At 35.1% G+C, this 21,186-nt stretch overlaps 1 protein-coding gene across 1 annotated transcript in view; it reads left to right on the top strand.

The window, feature by feature from the left end:
* Nucleotides 1-21,186, top strand: part of SPAG16 (sperm associated antigen 16) — an 887,252-nt gene that overhangs the window by 63,268 nt on the left and 802,798 nt on the right. The window contains exon 9 of the mRNA XM_060106744.1: nucleotides 288-397. Within this exon, the coding sequence (XP_059962727.1) occupies nucleotides 288-397 (110 nt within the window). The remainder of the gene's footprint in view (nucleotides 1-287; nucleotides 398-21,186) is intronic.

Raw genomic sequence — 21,186 nt, 5'->3', positions numbered from 1 at the left:
AACACATGAAACCTCATGATAACAGGAATTTAGATATAATGTTACTGGAGATTGGCTCACATGCTTTTCAACTGGCTCACGATGCTGTTTCACTAACAGCAATGCCACCCTGCATTTTGGGGAAATGAATTTGAGACTTCATTTAAAACATTTTAGTATGGTTTTAATATTATTAGTTTAATACTTCAAAAAATACGTGTATAATGAATTTGGCTTTCTTATTTTTTTGGTTATAATATTTCTAACAAACAGTATAAACATTAAGAGTAAATTGTATTATCTTATAGTTGTTCCGAATTGTGAAAAGAAAAATGCACCAGAAGGTCCTACTCAGAAAGGTCTTCGTGAAGCCAGAGAACAAAGCAAATGTAAAACAAAGATGAAAGTTAATACAAAGGTATGATTTTTTTGTTTCCATTAATTCATACTTAACTCTCAGATATTCAGATTCACGGACTCGTATCATTATTTTATTGGTAAAGGAATTTAGAAGTTATGTATTCCAAACCACTTAGTCTATAGATAGAAAATGGAGGTTCTTAAATGTTACTAGTAACTAGTTAATTGAGGGACACACATTTATTAATGGGAGAGACAGCTCAGTGAATCACTCTGCTACTTACTCAAACTTAATCATGGCCATTTCTGCTCACCTGCTCACTCTTCTGCTTAAAACTACCTTTGTCCCAAAGAAATAACTATCAGATCATCCCTTATTTATTTTCTCATACTATAACTTCAAACTTTCATTAGTCTTTTCAAAAAGAAGAACGGAAAGAATTATACCCCATTTAAGAATCTCTTTATATCTGAGTGCTTTTGCTGTGCATCAGGATGAGAGTGAAAATCTTCTGTGATTACAGAAAAATGGTATTAAAAATGTCTGGTCAAAGAGATCAAAAATGAGGAAGAAAGAAAATTACACAAAACCTATGAAGGGTTTAGTTTCTTGTCATGAAAATTGCATAAAAGTTTAGCTGAGGTAATGAATGTTTTTATAAATACCTTTGAGTTCTAAAATATCTGACATTCATTTAAAAATGAAAGCATTTACAAGTATAATAATTTTTAGTGTAGTAATGCTATAAGAACAACAGATTTTTATGAGTTCAAATAATCATTTACTTAGCTAATATCTAACATTTGTCTTCCTCAAAGGTATGCATTGGAATCTAGTATCATATATAATATTTGAATAAAATACAGACTAAATGCTTTTAGGTTATACTAAGGCTTTGATAATCACTTTCTAGTGATATTTAGACTAGTATTTTACTGTTCCTCTATGATCAATACTAATTTTTTAGGTTTATGGTATTTGAGGGAAATCCCCTCTTTTAATCAGCCTGCCTCACATTCCCCATGTCTCCAAGGTCCCATCAGGACAGACCCTCTTTTGTCACCATAAAGCTTTCCCACTTCTCCGCCTGCTTGTAATTTGAGTCTCTGCCTAATGCAGTCAGTGGCAGTAGATGACTCCACTGCTGTCACTAAGTAGTGCTTGTTCTTGTTTGGATCATCTTTACTTATCTCCACAGAGGTTAGTAAGTCAGGGAGCAAATAAAAGACTCGCAATAATAAAAAAAAATTCAGAGTTAAGGATTTTGGGTGTGATAGTGGTGGTTGTCATCAGAAACATTTTCATCTTCTGACGTGGCATAGGCATTCTTTTTCAGGTAGTAAGTCATACTTAGAAATGCCTGTTTCAGGTCAGTAGTTAAATATATTCAGCTCTGTGTCATAATCAAAATTCCAAACTTGCATGAGTTTCTTCTGCATTTAAGAATGTGTGAAGGGTGACTGTGGGCTGTCTGTAAGTGGGTGACAGGATCAGCTGCCAGGGACATTGGAACAGAGCAGGCAGGAAGGCTGGGCAGGCCATAGCCCCAACAGTGACCAAATAAATAGAGAAATTTTGGAAGTTTGGGGTTAAAAAATATTAGTATATTTGACAGAGGCTGCCTTTCCTTTCCCACACCCCATCCTCACATCCTACCATTCTCTCCTATGGTATGGTGCCAGATCTCATGTGTGTCGGGGGCAGGGGTGCTCTAATGTCATTCCAAGCTTTGCTTTTGTCTTCAGTCCCAACATGTAAGTGTGTATCTCTCAAGATAGTTTGCCTCCTTTCATTAGCGATCAATTCTTGGGTTTTAGTCTACATATAAAAGTTTTATCGTGTGTCCTCTGTATAAAAGTGAAGAAAAAATAGGGTAGGAGGAATGTTTTATTCACTTTTGCAATTTTAAAAGCAGTTATTTAATGAATTTTTCTGATGTTTTGCCTTTTCATTCAGGCAAAGTCAGGAAATCATTTCGGGTTTAAGTCAGAAAAAGAACTAGTTTAGATCGTTTGAACAAAATAACTTTAATACATGGAATTGATTACATAGGTGATAGAAGAGCTAAGATATCATCTAGGGGACAGGCAGACAACTCAGAGATTGTCAATGGCAGGACACTTTTTTTGTGTTGGAGGCACAGTGGGAGAGCATTGTTACCAGCCTCGAGGAACTGGGTCCATCAGGTAGGACTGTGAAGGAGGAGGCTGTCTTGTAGGAGCTGGAGACATGCGAGGGATGCAGGGCATGGGGGGAGGAACTTCTAACACACAATACCAGGGATTAGAAAAAACTCATTAATTAATATGTATGTGACAGAAATATTTATAGCTGAATAGTTTATTTCCAGCCATGACATATACTTGATATATTTCTTCCTTCTTTTAGTTCTCATTCAGGGTTTGTGTTTTGCTTAGCCAGTGCTCATTGGAGTTCTTTATGTGGTGAGTGGACCCATATCTTTAATCCTGAAGGGTCTGAGTATTTAGTGGTCCTGCTATCTTGGATTGTTATAGTTTTCCATTGACATTTACCACTTAACATGGAGGTACTAAGGGTGTCCCAGATTTTTTTCTGGGTTCCAGAAGGTCCTCTCCAAATCCATCATTTAGCAGCAACCATGTCAAAAAGTGCAAAACAGTTACAAAAATCTCTGAATCACTAGATGTCAGACTTAGTTTTGATCTGATGGTGCCTTCCCTCTGTGCCACAACAGACGCATCTTTCTCTTTTGAACTAAGCCATTGAATAGCAGAGCCTAAGGTTGCTGGCACAGGAGGCAAACTCTTTGCAGGTTTCCGAAAAAAAAAAAAAAAAAAAACTTCAAACCACCTATTGCACTACTCCTTTTTCCTTTTAATTACGACTCCCACCCTTCTAAAGCTGGTCTCTATGGACTACCTTAGCTGCTTCCTAGACTGTTCTCCAGTAGTCCATTCCGTGTGGCATTGAATAATTCTTCCTTAAATGTGACTTTGTAAACCGGATTAATCCTCCTTAGACAATTGTATATCTTTACTTCTCAAGCCAGTTAGCTATCTGGCTTCCTGATATGCCATGTTAATTTCTCTGTATTTTTCTATAACATATGAGATTGTACTCTAAAGTAAATTCTTATGGTTTAAACTATTTTCTTTTGAATTAAGGAAACGAATTGTGTTAATAGTGGAAAAGTGGTTTTTCTTCTCTCTTTAAGCCAATCAGTGGGTTATTAAAATAGTCAACGGGTTAGTTTTTGTGAAGATAACTATACTTTATAACATAATTTATTTCTATCCGTGAAATATATTTTACTCTAAAAGAAATAAGAATCATTATGCAGTTAATTGAATGTCTTTTACAATCACATAAGTCACAATTAAGAGAAAGAAATTACTACTTTAATGAGACTTTGAATGATTATGCAGGTGAAACTTTAAATGTATCAACATATTTATTAAAGAGAAGTGAAATAGAAGAATTCCATATAGATTTGAATAGTTTTAAAAGGTAATATTAGATGTAGAATGTATTTTTTCATTGTAGAGGGAAAAAAAGAGAATCACATGGAATCCACTGTAGTTCAAATATGTTGCTTTAATTACTTGCTGAAGAGTTAAATTTGGAGCTAGATTACAATTTTTGTATGTTAAAAATCTACCACACACTTTGTGTCCTGACCTGTGTACTCAGTGATGATTCAGGAAAAGTGATAAAACACACACACACACACACATAAACACAAAACATACCACTGAAAGTATTTCAAGAAATCGGGAAAAATATTAGGAAAGATAAGGGACTGCTAACTGTCCCTTCCATCCTTTAGCTGCCTGATTTATTTCTTAACCTCTTTGGGGTTGGAGTATAGACATGCTCTTTTAAATGAAAAAATCCTATCTAGATTGTTATGCTTCTATCTGAACACAGATTAATATTTTAATACCCCTTATATGTTTTTGTTGGAAACCATGCTTTAAAGTATTGTAAAAATATTATCAAGAAAACATTAATAATTTTTATCCAAATGGGTAAGAACAGAGGACAAGTTGGGAAGGATATATAAACATTGCAATATGTACAACAAAATTTACACAATATTTTATATCTTAAATATTTAAAAATCAAATTTAGAAATAGATACCTGTTATATTTTGGGAAATATTCATGTTTTCTTTATATTTAAATACAATTTAAGAATCTTATTAAAGGAGAAATTAAAAAGCCTATATTAAAATTTGTAGATTACTTATGCAGCCAAAAGCTGGTTTAGCAACAATTATTCAGAGCTTATTATAAGGAAAACTTTAGCTAAATTTTAGATATTTCCCTAAAAATAGCTTTTAATTACAGTTAATAATTTAAGTTACATTATTTTTTAATCATTTAATTTTATTAATCAATAATACATGTAATATAAGAATGGCTTTTCAAAACCTAGCTTATACTACCAATATAGTTATTAATATAACTACTTTCTCATAAGCTATGGATGAGTTTTCATATGCTATTGATTAGTTTTTATACTTGTCCATTTATCCTAACTTCTTTTAGGTCTTAGAAATTGTGCATGTATATATATATGTATCTCTATATATCACATATATGTTTTGTTAAGGGAGAAAATTATTTTTTATCCTTAATTTAATATTTTTATAACTTATCCTTGTATGAGTTAACTATCACAATCCATTTTTTTCCTTCAGCATAGCATCTGTTAACATACTGTAGCATGCACTTTGTCAGAATCTGTTTTAGAGTTTGAAATATTTGGAAGCTTAGTCTGTATATGAAACCCAGGTCTACCACTTATTACTTGTACAAACCTGGGCAAATTACTTGACTTATATGCTTCCATCTTTATAAATTGGGAAGAATAATATGTGCATCAACAGGTGTTTGTCACGATTCAATGAAATAACATATGTAATATATCTAGCACAGTGACTATTACAGAATTGATATGAATTAAAGGATAGTGTTCCTGTAGAAAATGGTATTTACCAGAAGAAGATAAATAATACTTAATTGCTAATACTATTTTATTCTTTTGTGTTAAACATGATATGGGTAATACTGAATAGAAGTCTGTTAAGACTTCTAGATTCATTACTTTTTTAACCATTTTGTCATTTTATTATATAATGGCCTGAATGATTTAGCAATGGCTTTCTTTGATTGTAGGTATGGTTTCCCTGATTCAGATTTTATCCACACTGAGATATGGACATTAGTGCATTAAGGTGGCTAATTCTGATCTTCTGATGTTTACATGTTTGCTGTTATATGTGTGAAAGTGCTACTATGCTTATAAAAAATTGTACACAACTCTCAACTTCTTTAGGTGCTATTTTATATTTTGATTCACTTAATGAAAACATGGAATCTTATTTAATATCTTTGCCATGATATCTGTTGGTGTTTATATAAAATAGATTATAGTTTAAATATAATGATATGACAATGTAAAAAGGAGAGAAAGGTCCCTTCAACTCTGGTATGTCAGTGTATGTCATCATGTTGTGTTTTGCTGGCCATGCTAATGGTGCACTTCAAAAGCAATTAAACACACTTACATGCTGATACCTTGCTTTATTAGAGCGAGTTTAGTCGCATTTTGTATTGTATTCTTGAATATTGTTAAGTAGTTATTACTGCTTTTGCTTGAAGTATTGTGATTCTGGCACCAACCAAGGATCTTTAACAATTGGCCAATAATTATGAATATTACATTAAAATATTAAATCATTCTATTTACCAGACATAAAGTTGAAAAAAAGGAAATTAGTTTTGTATTATTTTTAGAGTTTAGAAATATGAAATGCATCAAAAAGTCTAAAACCATGCACAAATGGAAATTTTAATGCCTATAATTTGATAATAATGTTGAATATTTTTAACAGTTGAAATAATTCATTAAAAATCTCTAAGGAAATATATTAATCAAAATATTTATTCATAATATCGTGCCATGTTAAATATATAAGGATTAAGTCAACTTGTTTATAATTCTGTTCTGAGTAGAAAATCAAATAAATGGAAATACATTATTACACTAAATATATTCTGCTTTACATAAAAAGAAGTAAATGTTAATCAGAATGATAGTAATTAAGAAATACTAATTATTCTCAGGTTTTTAACTCTACTATTTATTTTCAATTATGCATAAGGATGAAGGATTTAGAAAATACAAAAATGAGATTGCAATGAAAAAAATGCTTAGTTTTTTACATTTTCAAAACTTCAGTCAATAGCAGTATCTACAGTTTAAAATATAAATGTGTTCAAGTAATATTTCCTTAATCTAATATACTATATTTGACTATAATATATAAATATATAAATTATATATTATATGTATTTACATATATATATAAATAACATAAATGCAAGTTATAGACTATGTATCTAGTCTTGTACACCTTGCTTTATCTTTTTGGTGTTTTGTTTCTAATATTCTTTCACGTTCTTATATGGGGCTGTAATTCATTTCACACTATTTACTTTTCTCTTCTGTTATTAATGGATGTTCAAGTTGTTTTCAAAAATCTTGGTCCAATAGACATGCTGCCATGAATATTCTTGTACACACCTCCAGGTGCACATATGCAAAGTTTTCTGTAGGATATTAATCTAGGAGTGGAATTGCTGGAGAGATGAGGATTTCACTAGATGATGTCATATTCTTTTTGAAATTAGTTGGACATGTCTGCAACCCATACATAGAATTCCTCTTACTCTATGTCCTTTCCAGCACTTGGTATTACCAGGGTTCTTTATTTTTGCCAATCTAAGAAGTAAAATACATTACCTCATGGGGTCTTAATTTTCATTTTTCTGATTAATAATTAAATTTAACAAGTTTCCTTTTGTTTAAAGACATTTCATATGTTAGATTCTTTGAAATGTCAGTTCATATCTTTTGCCCATTTTTCTGTTAGGTTCTTGATCTCTGAAGAATATTTGCAGGGTATGTTAGGTATTGATTCCTAGATCCATTACATGAATGTAGAAATCTTGTCACAGATGGTGACTTATATTTTCTATTTCTTTATAGTGTCTTTAATGAATAAAAGTTCTTCATTTTTTTATGTTTTACACCTTAAATATATATGATTTTTATTTTTCAAAAAGTAACCCAGATAGAAGTTCTTCATTTTAATGTAGGTAAATTTATCTATATTTTCTCGTATGGTAAAAATTATTGTCACTTGCATAAGAGATCCTTTCCTATGCCAAAATCAGAATGCTTTGCTTGAATATTTTCTTTTAGTAATTTTGTTTATTATATTTCCTTTTACCAAATAATTAGTGGGTAATTCCTAAAACTATAGACATTCTCTTACATACACACAATATGATATTTATTTTTTTATCTTATTTTTTAAACATCTTTATTGGAGTATAATGGCATTAAATGGTGTGTTAGTTTATGCTGTATAACAAAGTGTATCAGCTATACATATATCCCCGTATCTCCTCCCTCCCTCCCTATCCCACCCCTCTAGGTGGTCACAAAGCGCCTAACTGACCTCCCTGTGCTATGTGGCTGATTCCCACTAGCTATCTATTTTACATTTGGTAGTGTATATATGTCCATGCCACTCTCTCATTTCATCCCAGTTTACCCTACCCTCTCCTCATGTCCTCAATTCCATTGTCTACGTCTGGATCTTTATTCCTGTCCTGCCCCTAGGTTCTTCAGAACCACTTTTTCTTTTCTTTTGGATTCCATATATATGTGTTAGCATACAGTACTTGTTTTTCTCTTTCTGACTTACTTCCCTCTGTATGACAGACTCTAGGTCCATCCACCTCACTACAAATAACTCAATTTTGTTAATTTTTATGGCTGAGTAATATTCCATTGTATATATGTGCCACATCTTCTTTATCCATTCATCTCTTGATGGACACTTAGGTTGCTTCCATGTCCTGGCTACTGTAAATAGAGCTGCAATGAACATTGTGGTACATGACTCTTTGAATTATGGTTTTCTCAGGGTACATGCCCAGTAGTGGGATTGCTGGGTCATATGGTAGTTCTATTTTTAGTTTTTTAAGGAACCTCCATACTGTTCTCCATAGTGGCTGTATCAATTTACGTTCCCACCAACAGTGCAAGAGGGTTCCCTTTTCTCCACACCCTCTCCAGCATTTATGGTTTGTAGATTTTTTTGATGATGGCCATTCTGACTGGTATGAGGTGATACCTCATTTTAGTTTTGATTTACATTTCTCTAATGATTACTGATGTTGAGCATCCTTTCATGTGTTTGTTGGCATCTGTATATCTTCTTTGGTGAAATGTCTATTTAGGTCTTCTGCCCATTTTTCGATTGAGTGGTTTGTTTTTTTGATACTGAGCTGCATGAGCTGCTTGTAAATTTTGGAGATTAATCCTTTGTCAGCTGCATCATTTGCAAATATTTTCTCCCATTCTGAAGGTTGTCTTTTAGTCTTGTTTATGGTTTCCTTTGCTGTGCAAAAGCTTTTCAGTTTCATTAGGTCCCATTTGTTTATTTTTGGTTTTATTTCCATGTCTCTAGGAGGTGGGTCAAAAAGGATCTTGCAGTGATTTAAGTCATAGAGTGTTCTGCCTGAGTTGTCCTCTAAGAGTTTGATAGTGTCTGGCCTTACATTTAGGTCTTTAATCCATTTTGAGTTTATTTTTGTGTATGGTGTTAGGGAGTGTTCTAATTTCATTCTTTTACATGTAGCTGTTCAGTTTTCCCAGCACCACTTATTGAAGAGGCTGTCTTTTCTCCATTGTATATTCTTGCCTCCTTTATGAAAGATAAGGTGACCATATGTGCATGGGTTTATCTCTGGGCTTTCTATTCTGTTCCATTGATCTATGTTTCTGTTTTTGTGCCAGTACCATATTGTCTTGATTAGTGTAGCTTTGTAGTATAGTCTGAAGTACAGGAGCCTGATTCCTCCAGCTCTGTTTTTCTTTCTGAAGATTGCTTTGGCTATTCGGTGTCTTTTGTGTTTCCATACAAATTGTAAGATTTTTTGTTCTAGTTCTGTGAAAAGTGCCATTGGTAGTTTGACAGGGGTTGCATTGAATCTGTAGATTGCTTTGGGTAGTATAGTCATTTTCACAATGTTGATTCTTCCAGTCCAGGAACATGGTATTTCTCTCCATCTGTTTGTATCATCTTTAATTTCTTTCATCAGTGTCTGATAGTTTTCTTCATACATGTCTTTTGTCTCCTTAGGTAGGTTTATCCCTAAGTGTTCTAATCTTTTTGTTGCAATGGTAAATGGGAGTGTTTACTTAATTTCTCTTCAGCTTTTTCATCATTGGTGTACAGGAATGAAATAGATTTCTCTGTAGTAATTTTGTATCCTGCTACTCTACCAAATTCACTGATTATCTCTAATACTTTTCTGGTAGTATCTTTAGGATTTTTTATGTATAGTGTCATGTCATCTGCAAACAGTGACAGTTTCACTTTTCCAATTTGGATTCCTTTTATTTCTTTTTTGTCTCTGATTGCTGTCGCTAAAACTTCCAAAACTATGTTGAATAATAGTGGTGAGAGTTGGCAACCTTTTCTTGTTCCTGATCTTAGTGGAAATGGTTTCAGTTTTTCACCACTGAGAATGATGTTGGCTGTAGGTGTGTCATATACGGCCTTTATTATGTTGTGGTAGGTTCCCTCTATGCCTACTTTCTGGAGGGTTTTTATCATAAATGGGTGTTGAATTTTGTCATAAGCTTTTCTGCATCTACTGAGATGATCTTATGGTTTTTCTCCTTCAGTTTTTTAATATGGTGTATCACATTGATTGATTTGCATATATTGAAGAACATTTGCATTCCTGGAATAAACCCCACTTGATCATGGTGTATGATCCTTTTAATGTGCTGTTGGATTCTGTTTGCTAGTATTTTGTTGAGGATATTTGCATCTGTGTTCATCAGTGAAATTGGCCTGTAGTTTTCTATTTTTGTGACATTTTTGTCTGGTTTTGGTATCAGGATGATGGTGGCCTCGTAGGATGAGTTTGGGAGTGTTCCTCCCTTGGCTATATTTTGGAAGAGTTTGAGAAGGACAGGTGTTAGTTCTTCTTTAAATGTTTGATAGAATTCAGTTGTGAAGCCATCTGGTCCTGGGCTTTTGTTTGTTGTATAATTTTTACTCACAATTTCATTTTCAGTGCTCGTGATTGATCTGTTTATATTTTGTATTTCTTCCTGATTCAGTCTTGGAAGTTGTGCTCTTCTAAGTATTTATCCATTTCTTCCAGGTTGTTCATTTTATTGGCATAGATTTGCTTGTAGTAATGTATCATTATCCTTTGTATTTCTTCAGTGTCAGTGGTTACTTCTCCTTTTTCATTTCAAATTCTACTGATTTGGGTCTTCTCCCTTTTTTTCTTGATGAGTCTGGCTAATGGTTTTTCATTATTTTTTATCTTCTCAAAGAACCAGCTTTTAGTTTTATTGATCTTTGCTATCGTTTCCTTCATTTCTTTTTCATTTATTTCTGATGTGATCTTTATGATTTCTTTCCTTCTGCTAACTTTAGGGTTTTTTTTTTTTTTGTTCTTCTTTCTCTAATTGCTTTAGGTATAAGTTAGGTTGTTTATTTGATACATTTCTTGTTTCTTGAGGTAGGATTGTATTGCTATAATCTTCCCTTTTAGAACTGCTTTTGCTGCATCCCATAGGTTTTGGGTTGTCGTATTTTCATTGTCATTTGTTTCTAGGTATTTTTTGATTTCCTCTTTGATTTCTTCAGTGATCTCTTGGTTATTGAGTAGTGTCTTGTTTAGCCTCCATGTGTTTGTATTTTTTACAGATTTTTTCCTGTAATTGATAATCTAGTCTCATAGCATTGTGGTCAGAAAAGATACTTGATAGAATTTCAATTTTCTTAAATTTACCAAGGCTTGATTTGTGATCCAAGATATGATCTATCCTGGAGAATGCTCCATGAGCGCTTGAGAAGAAAATGTATTCTGTTGTTTTTGGATGGAATGTCCTATAAGTATCAATTAAGTCCATCTTGTTTAATGTATCATTTAAAGCTTGTGTTTCCAGAGCAGCTGCTTCGGGCACTCTGGCTCACTCAGGCTGGGGGGAGGGAAGGGTACGGAGTGCGGGGCAAGCCCGCGGCGGCAGAAGCCAGCGTGACGTTGTACCAGCCTGAGGCGCGTCGTGCGTTCTCCCCGGGGAAGTTTTCCCTGGATCATGGGACCCTGGCAGTGGCAGGCTGCACAGGCTCCCAGAAGGGGGGTGTGGATAGTGACCTGTGCTTGCACACAGGCTTCTTGGTGGCGGCAGCAACAGCCTTAGCGTCTTATGCCCGTCTCTGGGGTCCGCGCTTTTAGCCGCGGCTCGCGCCCGTCTGTGGAGCTCCTTTAAGCAGCGCTCTTAATCCCCTCTCCTCACGCACCAGGAAACAAAGAGGGAAGAAAAAGTCTCTTGCCTCTTCGGCTGGCCCAGACTTTTCCCCGGACTCCCTCCCGGCTAGCCGTGGTGCACTAACCCCCTGCAGGCTGTGTTCACGCCACCAACCCCAGTCCTCTCCCAGCACTCCACCGAAGCCCGAGGCTCAGCTCCGAGCCCCACCCGCCCTGGCCGGTGAGCAGACAAGCCTCTCGGGCTGGTGAGTGCCGGTCGGCAGCGATCCTCTGTGCGGGAATCTCTCTGTTTTGCCCTCCGCACCCCTGTTGCTGTGCTCTCCTCCACTACTCTGAAGCTTTCCCCCTCCGCCACCCGCAGACTCCACCCCCGAAGGGGCTTCCTAGTGTGTGGAAACCTTTCCTCCTTCACGGCTCCCTCCCACTGGTGCAGGTCCCGTCCCTATCCTTTTGTCTCTGTTTATTCTTTTTTCTTTTGTCCTACCCAGGTACGTGGGGAGTTTCTTGCCTTTTGGGAGGTCTGAGGTCTTCTGCCAGCGTTCAGTAGGTGTTCTGTAGGAGTTGTTCCACGTGTAGATGTATTTCTAGTGTATCAGTGGGGAGGAAGGTCATCTCAGCGTCTTACTCTTCTGCCATCTTCCCCTGAGCTCGCCCCTCTTCCCCTGAGCTCGCCCCTGTAGATATATATATATTTACATTTACCTGTCTATCTAGATATACATACAACTATGTCAAGAGCATCGTGCTTTGTTGCAGGAACTGGAGCCCCTAAAGGGTGTTCCCAGCTTATTTTAGGGGATTTCCAGGGTGCTGTCTGAAGGGTTTCAGTAAGAGGTAAAGTGGATTTTTCCAACTTTCTTTGTGGCTTGTTCTTTTCAGTTTGCTGCTCTGCTTGGCATATGGGTTTTCTGCTGTTAAATATTTTTGAGCTTTCTATTTGCTTGTGGATTAAAAACAAAGGAAAAAACAAATTGTACAAAAGGGCTTAACAACTGTCCTGCATCCCTTATAGCTACCTCAAATTTTGCTTTTGAGGGGCAACTATCTCTAAAGATTTGTATTTGTGCTTCTTTTTGTAGTTAACTCCCATTTCTTCCTAATATTCCCATTTTTTATTTTTTGACTTACAGCTTTAGATGTTATTTATTGACTTCCTGCTATGTTAGTTGAAAATTTAGGTCATTTACTAATTTAACCTTCTTGTTACTCTTTCAATATACTTGTATCACTATCTTTATTCTTCCTTGTAAATAGAATAAAATACTTAAGAGTAATTAATATACTTAAACGTCTATGTTTAGATTCATGAACTGTAGTATCTCTTGTGTCTTTCCTTTGTAAGATCCACTACTTGAGCTTCTCTCCATCCCTTTACCTCTCATTTTCTCTTCCATTTCTTAAAATCTGTCAGCTGTGCTTTTACATTTTTCAAGATTGATTACATTTAATTAAATAACATTCTAATCTGTGACCAATTTTTAAATCTTTTGTGTTCTCTCTGTAGGTTGTCTATACAAATTGAACACGAGTAAACTCCTTCATTACAGTGATAATATAAATATTATTTCCTATACAGCCAAGTACTGTTCTGTGAATATGTACTTCTTTTTTTTTATATATCATAGATTTGGGCTACTCAGAAGAGACCATCCACACGTAGTGTCCTGTTTTCACACTCTGCTACATACTCAAAATCGAGCTACGTATTGGTTTTCTTCATGTTTGTAGCATTCTTTTTTTTTTCTAGCACAGCTTTTCCACTCAAATCTGTAATCATCTTTCTAGTTTCTTGTAGGAAGAAGAAATGTATGCTTGTTTTCTGTACTTCTAATACTTATTATGTCTATTGCCTGTAGTATATGACATTTTTTTATGGTTGTTGTGTTTTCTTTTTTTTTTTAAGTTTTTATTTTATATTGGAGTATAGTTTATTAACAATGTTGTGTTAGTTTCAGGTGTACAGCAAATTGATTCAGTTATGCATATACATGTATCTATTCTTTTTCAAATTCTTTTCCCATTTATGTTGTTACCTAATACTGAGCAGAGTTCCCTGTGCTATACAGTAGGTCCTTGTTATAATTAGAGTTGGTTGCTTTATATTGAGATGGTAACTTTCCTATGCAGGTTTTTATTTTATTTTTCTTTGCCTTTGCATTTTCTCATGTTCTGTTCCTTTATTATGTCCTAAAGTTTTTTCAAACTCTCAAACGTTTCATATTATCTATTTAGTGAAATCCACTTCCTCCCCACCCCCAGCCCCTGCTTCAGCACTTTTCCTGGAGATCTTCCTTACAAATCTGTCAGTAGTGGTTACTCTTTAGGTCTGGTGCCCAAATGTCATTCTGACATTTCCATTCACTGCTTTCCTGGGTGGATGTTTTCTTTCTCTGTTACTGGGGTTCACTTTCATTTTGCTAACGTACTTTCTTGAGTAACTTCCTAAGAAAATGTGCAATTGATACTAATCTATATTTTGGCCAATGATGAAATTCCATATTGAAAAACTTTTGGCTCAGAACTTTAAATGAATTGATCTGTTTTGTTCCAGCATCCTACATTGCTAACTAACAGCAAGTCTGAAACCAATCTAATCATGTTTTCTTTTATGATTTTTGGTTTTTAAAAATTTCACTATATAAGTCTAGATGCTAGTTTTTTTAACTCACAGTTCAGTGGGCAATTTGATTTTGGATCATGTGCTGAGAAATATATTGTATTTTTTAATCCGTTCTCTTTTTCTGTAACTCCTAGTTGTTTGTTGGTCTTCCTGTATTAATCCTCTGTTTCATTTATACTTTCTCTTGTTTTTCACATCTTCATTTCTACTGAAAATTTTTATTTTGAGAATGATACATTTGCTTTAAAATAGTTATTTCTTGTTTTGTAATTTTCTATGACCTCTTGTTCTTGCTTAATCTTAATGTAATATATTTTTCAAGGGTAATTACTGGATTTTTGTATTGTCTTTTGATCCTGGCACTACTCATTTATCTAGAATCTTTCTTTTATTTTTAAAATATGTTTTATCTTCTGTAATGGTGCAAGATTCTCTTAAATGGCTTATTATTGATTTTATGTTTGATTTTAAGAATGATTCAATATAAAATCTGAGTGGGATCTCCTCTTGAATTATTTGGGTTTGTCCTCTGGCAAGCTTGGTGTAGAATGAGTTAGTGGGTAGCTGATCATTTCTCTGAGGCTTTTAAGTACCAGAATTCAGGGGGTTTTGTTCCAGGGGTCAACACCTGTACTAATTATTAGTTGACTTAGTTCATACTTTTCCCCAGCATGTTGATCAGTTTCTTTAGAAATGAACTTTTCTTTTTTCTTCAAGATCTAATTGCCTGGCTTGTGATCCTTCTGTGCTGTGGGACTAGTGTGATAGAGGTAAGGAGAGCAATGAAAAGTGCGAGTGAAAGGGATTCAGCTCTCCTGGGTGGATCAATGAACGCTCAACTTTTAGCCCCTCTTCTCAGTGCTGCTCCAAAGAAAGCTCCCCAGCTTTTCCCTGGTCCCATTCTCTCTGTGGATATGCAGAGCAAGTTAGTTTGCTCTGAACTGTGTGGCCTCCGTGAATATTCTAGCCTGGGGTTCCCTTTCCTTGCTTCCTTTGTCAGTATTTTCCAATCACTTTTCCTCTTTTCTCAATATCCCATTTTGTTTTCTTTATCGCAGTTTCCTCTTTAATATGCTCATACAGGATATTATTTTAGGAGCACTAATTAAGGTCAAATAAAAATAAGGGGTGAGAAGGAAGATATTTGTAAGAAAGGATCATATTCTGAACTTTGTAATATTGGTATGGCACTTATGACATGGCAGGCATTTAAGAAATAACTAAGGGGGTTTCCCTGGTGGCGCAGTGGCTGAGAGTCCGCCTGCCGATGCAGGGGACGCGGGTTCATGCCCCCGTCTGGGAAGATCCCACATGCCGCAGAGCGGCTGGATCCATGAGCCATGGCCGCTGAGTCTGTGCATCCGGAGCCTGTGCTCCGCAACTGGAGAGGCCACGGCAGTGAGAGGCCCCCGTACCGCAAAAAAAAAAAAAAAAAAAAAGAAATAACGAGGCACAGTAACATTTAAAAGGTGCACTTTTTTAAAAGGAGTATTGCTTTTTCCTTTAAAATAGTTGTGCATTAAAAGCATGCACTACTATTTGTTTCTTTGAAAAGAGCTAGTCAAATTACATATATGCTTCTTACAGTTATATGGACTACATTGTGATTGAGCAGATTAGGTTATAGGTTTTTGACTTAAAAGAACATGTTGAACATCAAAATTAAGATAGTTTAATAATATAAGAGATCACTGTGAACAAGTCATGTTATGGGCACATCTTATTTCAACTACTGCAGTAATTGGACTCTTGGCGGGAGTTTCACATGCAAAAGGATGCATTAAGGGAACTAGCTAAATATACTTTTCTTCATGTTCCTAAAGCAGGTTAACAAATGGGAGGTTGCATTTATAGTGATTTCTATGGATAATATTGCTTTCTCAGATAATACAAGATAAAGTTAAATTATACATTTATTTTATTGAACATTAAACAACAGTAAAAGAAATATTCATTGGTTTACAATTTTCATTTATACCATATCTCAGTGGCGCTGTTGCCTAGAGTGTGACATCCCATTGACGTTTGTAATATATGTCAAAATGGTAGTGCTGTTCATTGCTTTCTTTTGGAACTTACAAGTCACAGAAAAATAAACCTTGGGTAGATGATGAATTTGATCTGATAATGAAGGATTAGAGCAGTGATAAGTATTGTTTGGATAATCTATCACAAGACGCTGTCAGATAATCCCTAGAGAGTGCACTTATACTTTATATGCTGTATTTTTCTTCAGATACAGATATTACCCATTTTTGAGACGACAAAAAGAGAACAAAAGAAAATGGTTTGCTGTATGAAGCAAAGATGAGTGTATGATCACTCACAAAGAGTATTATTACAAACTGGAAGGTACATAGATACATTTTTATTTTAAAAGACAAAGGCCAAGAAGGTATTTAGAATTTACACAAGAATGAAGGTTGTGAACATAGAAGTCACACGAGTTGCCTTAATACTCTTGAGAGAATTAAAAATGTTTCCTGAGTTCATTCTGTTCAGCCATATATTGAATTATTCTGTGTTACATGAAGTTCTTATAGTTCTTTTAATAACCTAAAATAACCTATAACATTAAATAATTGCTATAGAAGAATGGCTTCTGTGTTAATTTTAGTAACTTTTTGTCAGTTTTTGAAGAATTCTTTTTTGAAAAATTAATGTTGATTTCCCATAGGCACTTTAAAAACAAGAAAAAAACAACATCCTAAGCATGCATGTTCACACATACACACAAGCACACAGAACCACCAGGCTGTTTATTTGGTATGTAAATAGGAAAACCAGAATTGGTACCAGGTATCACAGAGCCACTTCCCTCTACTTCTGTTCTCATACCCGCAAGTATGCCATTCTCCAATGTCTGACCCAAGATAGGAGATTCCTGTAGGCTATGAATTTTGCTCCTTGGCTGACATGAAATTAATGGTTACTGTAGGTCGAAGTTTAGCCCTCTGGGTACCATCTTTCCCATCTCAGAGCCTTAGCCTCCAGAAGCGGATAGAATATTATCAACAGCAGCCTCAGTCTATGATGACAGCTCAGACTTTCCAAATACTTCCCTTCCCTGCCCCAGCTCTTATCCATCAGAGTAAGGCTATCTTCTCCCTAGTACTTCTCTTACCTTAAACACTTGAGGCTTGTCTTTTATTGACTTATTTCTTCATGGGACTCAGGCAGAGGAGTAATGGTATGGCTACTATTGGTTTAACATCCTTTTTTTTTTTTTTTTTTTTTTTGCTGTACGTGGGCCTCTCACTGTTGTGGCCTCTCCCGTTGCGGAGCACAGGCTCCGGACGTGCAGGCTCAGCGGACATGGCTCACGGGCCCAGCCGCTCTGCAGCATGTGGGATCTTCTCAGACCGGGTCACGAACCCGTGTCCCCTGCATCGGCAGGCGGACTCTCAACCACCAGGCCACCAGGGAAGCCCTAACATATATATATTTTAAATTAATTAGTTAATTATTTTTGGCTGTGTTTGGTCTTTGTTGCTCGCGCGGGCTTTCTCTAGTTGAGGTGAGTGGGGGCTACTCTTCATTGCAGTGCACGGGTTTCTCATTGCTGTCATTTCTCTTGTTGTGGAGCATTGGCTCTAGGCATGTGGGCTTCAGTAGTTGTGGCACACAGGCTCAGTAGTTGTGGCTGGCGGGCTCTAGAGCGCAGGCTTAGTAGTTGTGGTGCATGGGCTTAGTTGCTCCGTGGCATGTGGGATCTTCCCGGACCAGGGCTCGAACCCATGTCCCCTGCATTGACAGGCAGATTCTTAACCACTGCGCCACCAGGGAAGTCCTTGGTTTGACCTCTTTATCTCATTTGGAATGATGGATTACTCTTCTTTCTGGGTTGTGTTGATTAGGACAAAATTATCTCTTACACTACATTTTGAGCAAAAACATTCTTGCTGCTTAAAACCTGAGCATTCCTCTGGCCTTACTTTCTATTTCTTTCTCCAAGGGTGTAACTATGCAAAAGAAAATTCCCATTCACAGACCAAAACTTAGTTTACTTTGTTCAACTCCCAATATTAGACATAAACAAATAAATGTTAAAAGTATTTTAATATAGGATTAAGTTATCTTAAAATTAATGACATAGTGTAGCAGGGTAATGAATATCAAATACTGGAGAGAAGGATGATGCTTGTACTTAGATGCTAGGTTGGTCACATACTAGCTGTGTGACCTTGGTTCAGTTAAGTCGATTGTCTGTGTCCTAATCTATAAAAAGGGGCTAACAACTGTACCTCCCACATATGGTGGCTGTGAAGTTAAAAGTGTTTAGAACAGTTCCTGTCTCAATTGTTAGCTATTACCACTAATATTATAATGACATTAAATATTCAATATTTAATGACACTATTAAATACACTTTAATTTTGGTTCTTTCAATAATGCTGTTCTGTAGGTAAGGATACTAAAGCCCAGGAAGTTTTATTAATTTGTAGCAGATCATCCAATTAGTGTGGGGTAAAGCTAAACTCAAATGCAAGACTGCCTTGAAATCCTTTGCTCTCTCTCCTCCATTACAGTCTTCCTTCATTTGTTGATTTGTTATAATGAGGGTCTTTAGTGAAAACTGTATACTATAATATAGTATACTTATAATAGTTTAGTAACTAGTATTATCAAAGCCACCTTATTTTTACAGAGCATTTCAGTGGTGTACATATCCTATATTCATAGTCAGCCTTAAAAGTTATTGAACTTTAAGATATGATGCAGGAAGTTGAAGGGCACTTCCCATGGAAAACTTAATTTCCCTATATACCTATTCTAGAAGGGGATGGAACTAGGGATTACCTTAGAGGAAAGTAAGTACAGCCAGAATGCTATAGTGGATGCTTTGAGCCTGGAAGGGGTAGCATGAGAAAAAAATATTTTATTATGTTTATTGGCCATTTGCAACTCTCATTTAGTGAATTATCTGCATATGTCCTTTGTTTATTTCTTGCCTATGTGATTTATAAATGTTAACTATGTGATTTATAAAAGGGAATAAGGATACTTATTCCCTTTCTTCCATGTGCATTGCAAATAATTTTGGCAGTTTCCTATTATCCTTTTAAATTGGGTCATGATGATGTTCATCAAAGAAGCTTTTAACTTTTATTTTGTCAAATTCATCACTCTTCTTATTTATTGGATTTTTTCTTTATATTTTCATAAAAATTTTTCCTCATCCAAATATTATTATATTAATCACCAAAATTTTTTTCTAGTGCTTTTATGGCTTTATATATTACATTTATGTCCTTAATTTATCTGGAATTTATTTTGGCATATCTGGTATGAGGTTATAATCCAGCTCTATTTTTTCCTATCTCTAGTAAGTGATTTGTTTTTCTCCAATCTATACAGATTTTAAAAATCTACAATTTACACAGCCAAAAATGTTCTCAAAATTTGTATTATGTATTAGCAGTACTGATGAGTTTCAGTAATGATGACATTTTTATCCATATTTTGCTTCTCTGGCTAGAAGGCAGATATTAACAATCTTCTATTGTACTGCAGTCATCCCTATGAATTTCCCCCATGAACTGTTCTTTAAAAGGTTAGAACTGGCATATATATATATATATATATATATATATATATATATATATATATATACTGCTTTAAAAGGCCATACTCATTGGGATATTTTCTTTGATATTTTGCTCCTTGAATTGCCGAAGTATTTTTCTAATATAAGTGGTCTTAAGGATCAAATTATGATTCTTATTGGATTTGTGGCCCCAAAGCCATGAAAGCAAGGACGATGATGCTACTCTCCAGGGATAATTGCTGTATTAAATTCAAGGGATGTATTCTATGATATCTCAAATTTAGTTGTCAAAACTGAATATCTTATCTGCTTTATAATGATTGTTTAGGAAAGACTGACCTGGCAAATGGCTATCATTAAAATATTTAGTGCAAATTTAATTTCCTTTGCTGGATGTCAAATTCATCTAATAGTACATCTTATTGTCTAGACAGTGATTTTTGAGTGGAGAATAAAAGCCCTTATCTCTTATTATGTAGTTAAATCAAACAAATAATCAAAAGCTGATATAGAAAAATAATGAGATAAAATGCATTTAATGATGATTATTTCATTTAGTTATTTGAGCTTTTTTAATCCATATGGAGCTCAATACAATTTAGTTTAATATTAATTAAATCTAAAAAGATTGATAGAATTGTATCACATTGCACCAATTATTCAGGACTAAAAACAAATCTGAACTCACTTCATTACATCAAATTATATATTTTAATGGTTTTCATAAAATAAGAAAGTCATGTAATATGTGTTTAGGGCCAGAGTTGGCTATCTTTAAGATGTGTGTTGGGGCTCTGTTTATAGCCCTAGTACAACTCACTAGTTCTGTAATCTTAGACAAGTAACTTAACCCTGGTCTTTGGAACCAGCTCACCTTTCATGTAGTTACCTTCTCTCCCTTGTATTAAAGGCAGATATGCCTTTATTCCCTTTATGCTTTATGTCTTTTAGTTACTATCTGATAATAAACTGAGATATCTGAGAATTATCTTAAGTCATTCTCAAATTTTCGCTCCGATGTAGCTGAAAGTACACTGTACTTAGAGTCATAAGCCCCGAGTTTTAGTCCATACACTATTATTTATCAGCTGTTTAATATTAAGTAAATCACTTAATCACATTTTGCTGCAGCTTTTCGTCAGTAATTGGTAGGACCGTGAGTAGGACTAAGTTGGGCAATTGAAAACAATTTTAGGGGTTTTCAAACTTAAGGGAGTGGGAGAAATCTCTGTGGCTGGTGGAGGCATTAGGTAGAGAGGGAGATGATACAAAAGATCAGTGTGGCTTTTTTCTGAAGGCAGCCAAATTTATTTCAGC

Source organism: Mesoplodon densirostris, chromosome 8, assembly GCF_025265405.1.
Source record: "Mesoplodon densirostris isolate mMesDen1 chromosome 8, mMesDen1 primary haplotype, whole genome shotgun sequence".
Taxonomy (NCBI): Eukaryota; Metazoa; Chordata; class Mammalia; order Artiodactyla; family Ziphiidae; genus Mesoplodon; species Mesoplodon densirostris.
The sequence above is the reverse complement of the archived record's forward strand: the minus strand, read 5'-3'. Positions and strand labels throughout refer to the sequence as shown.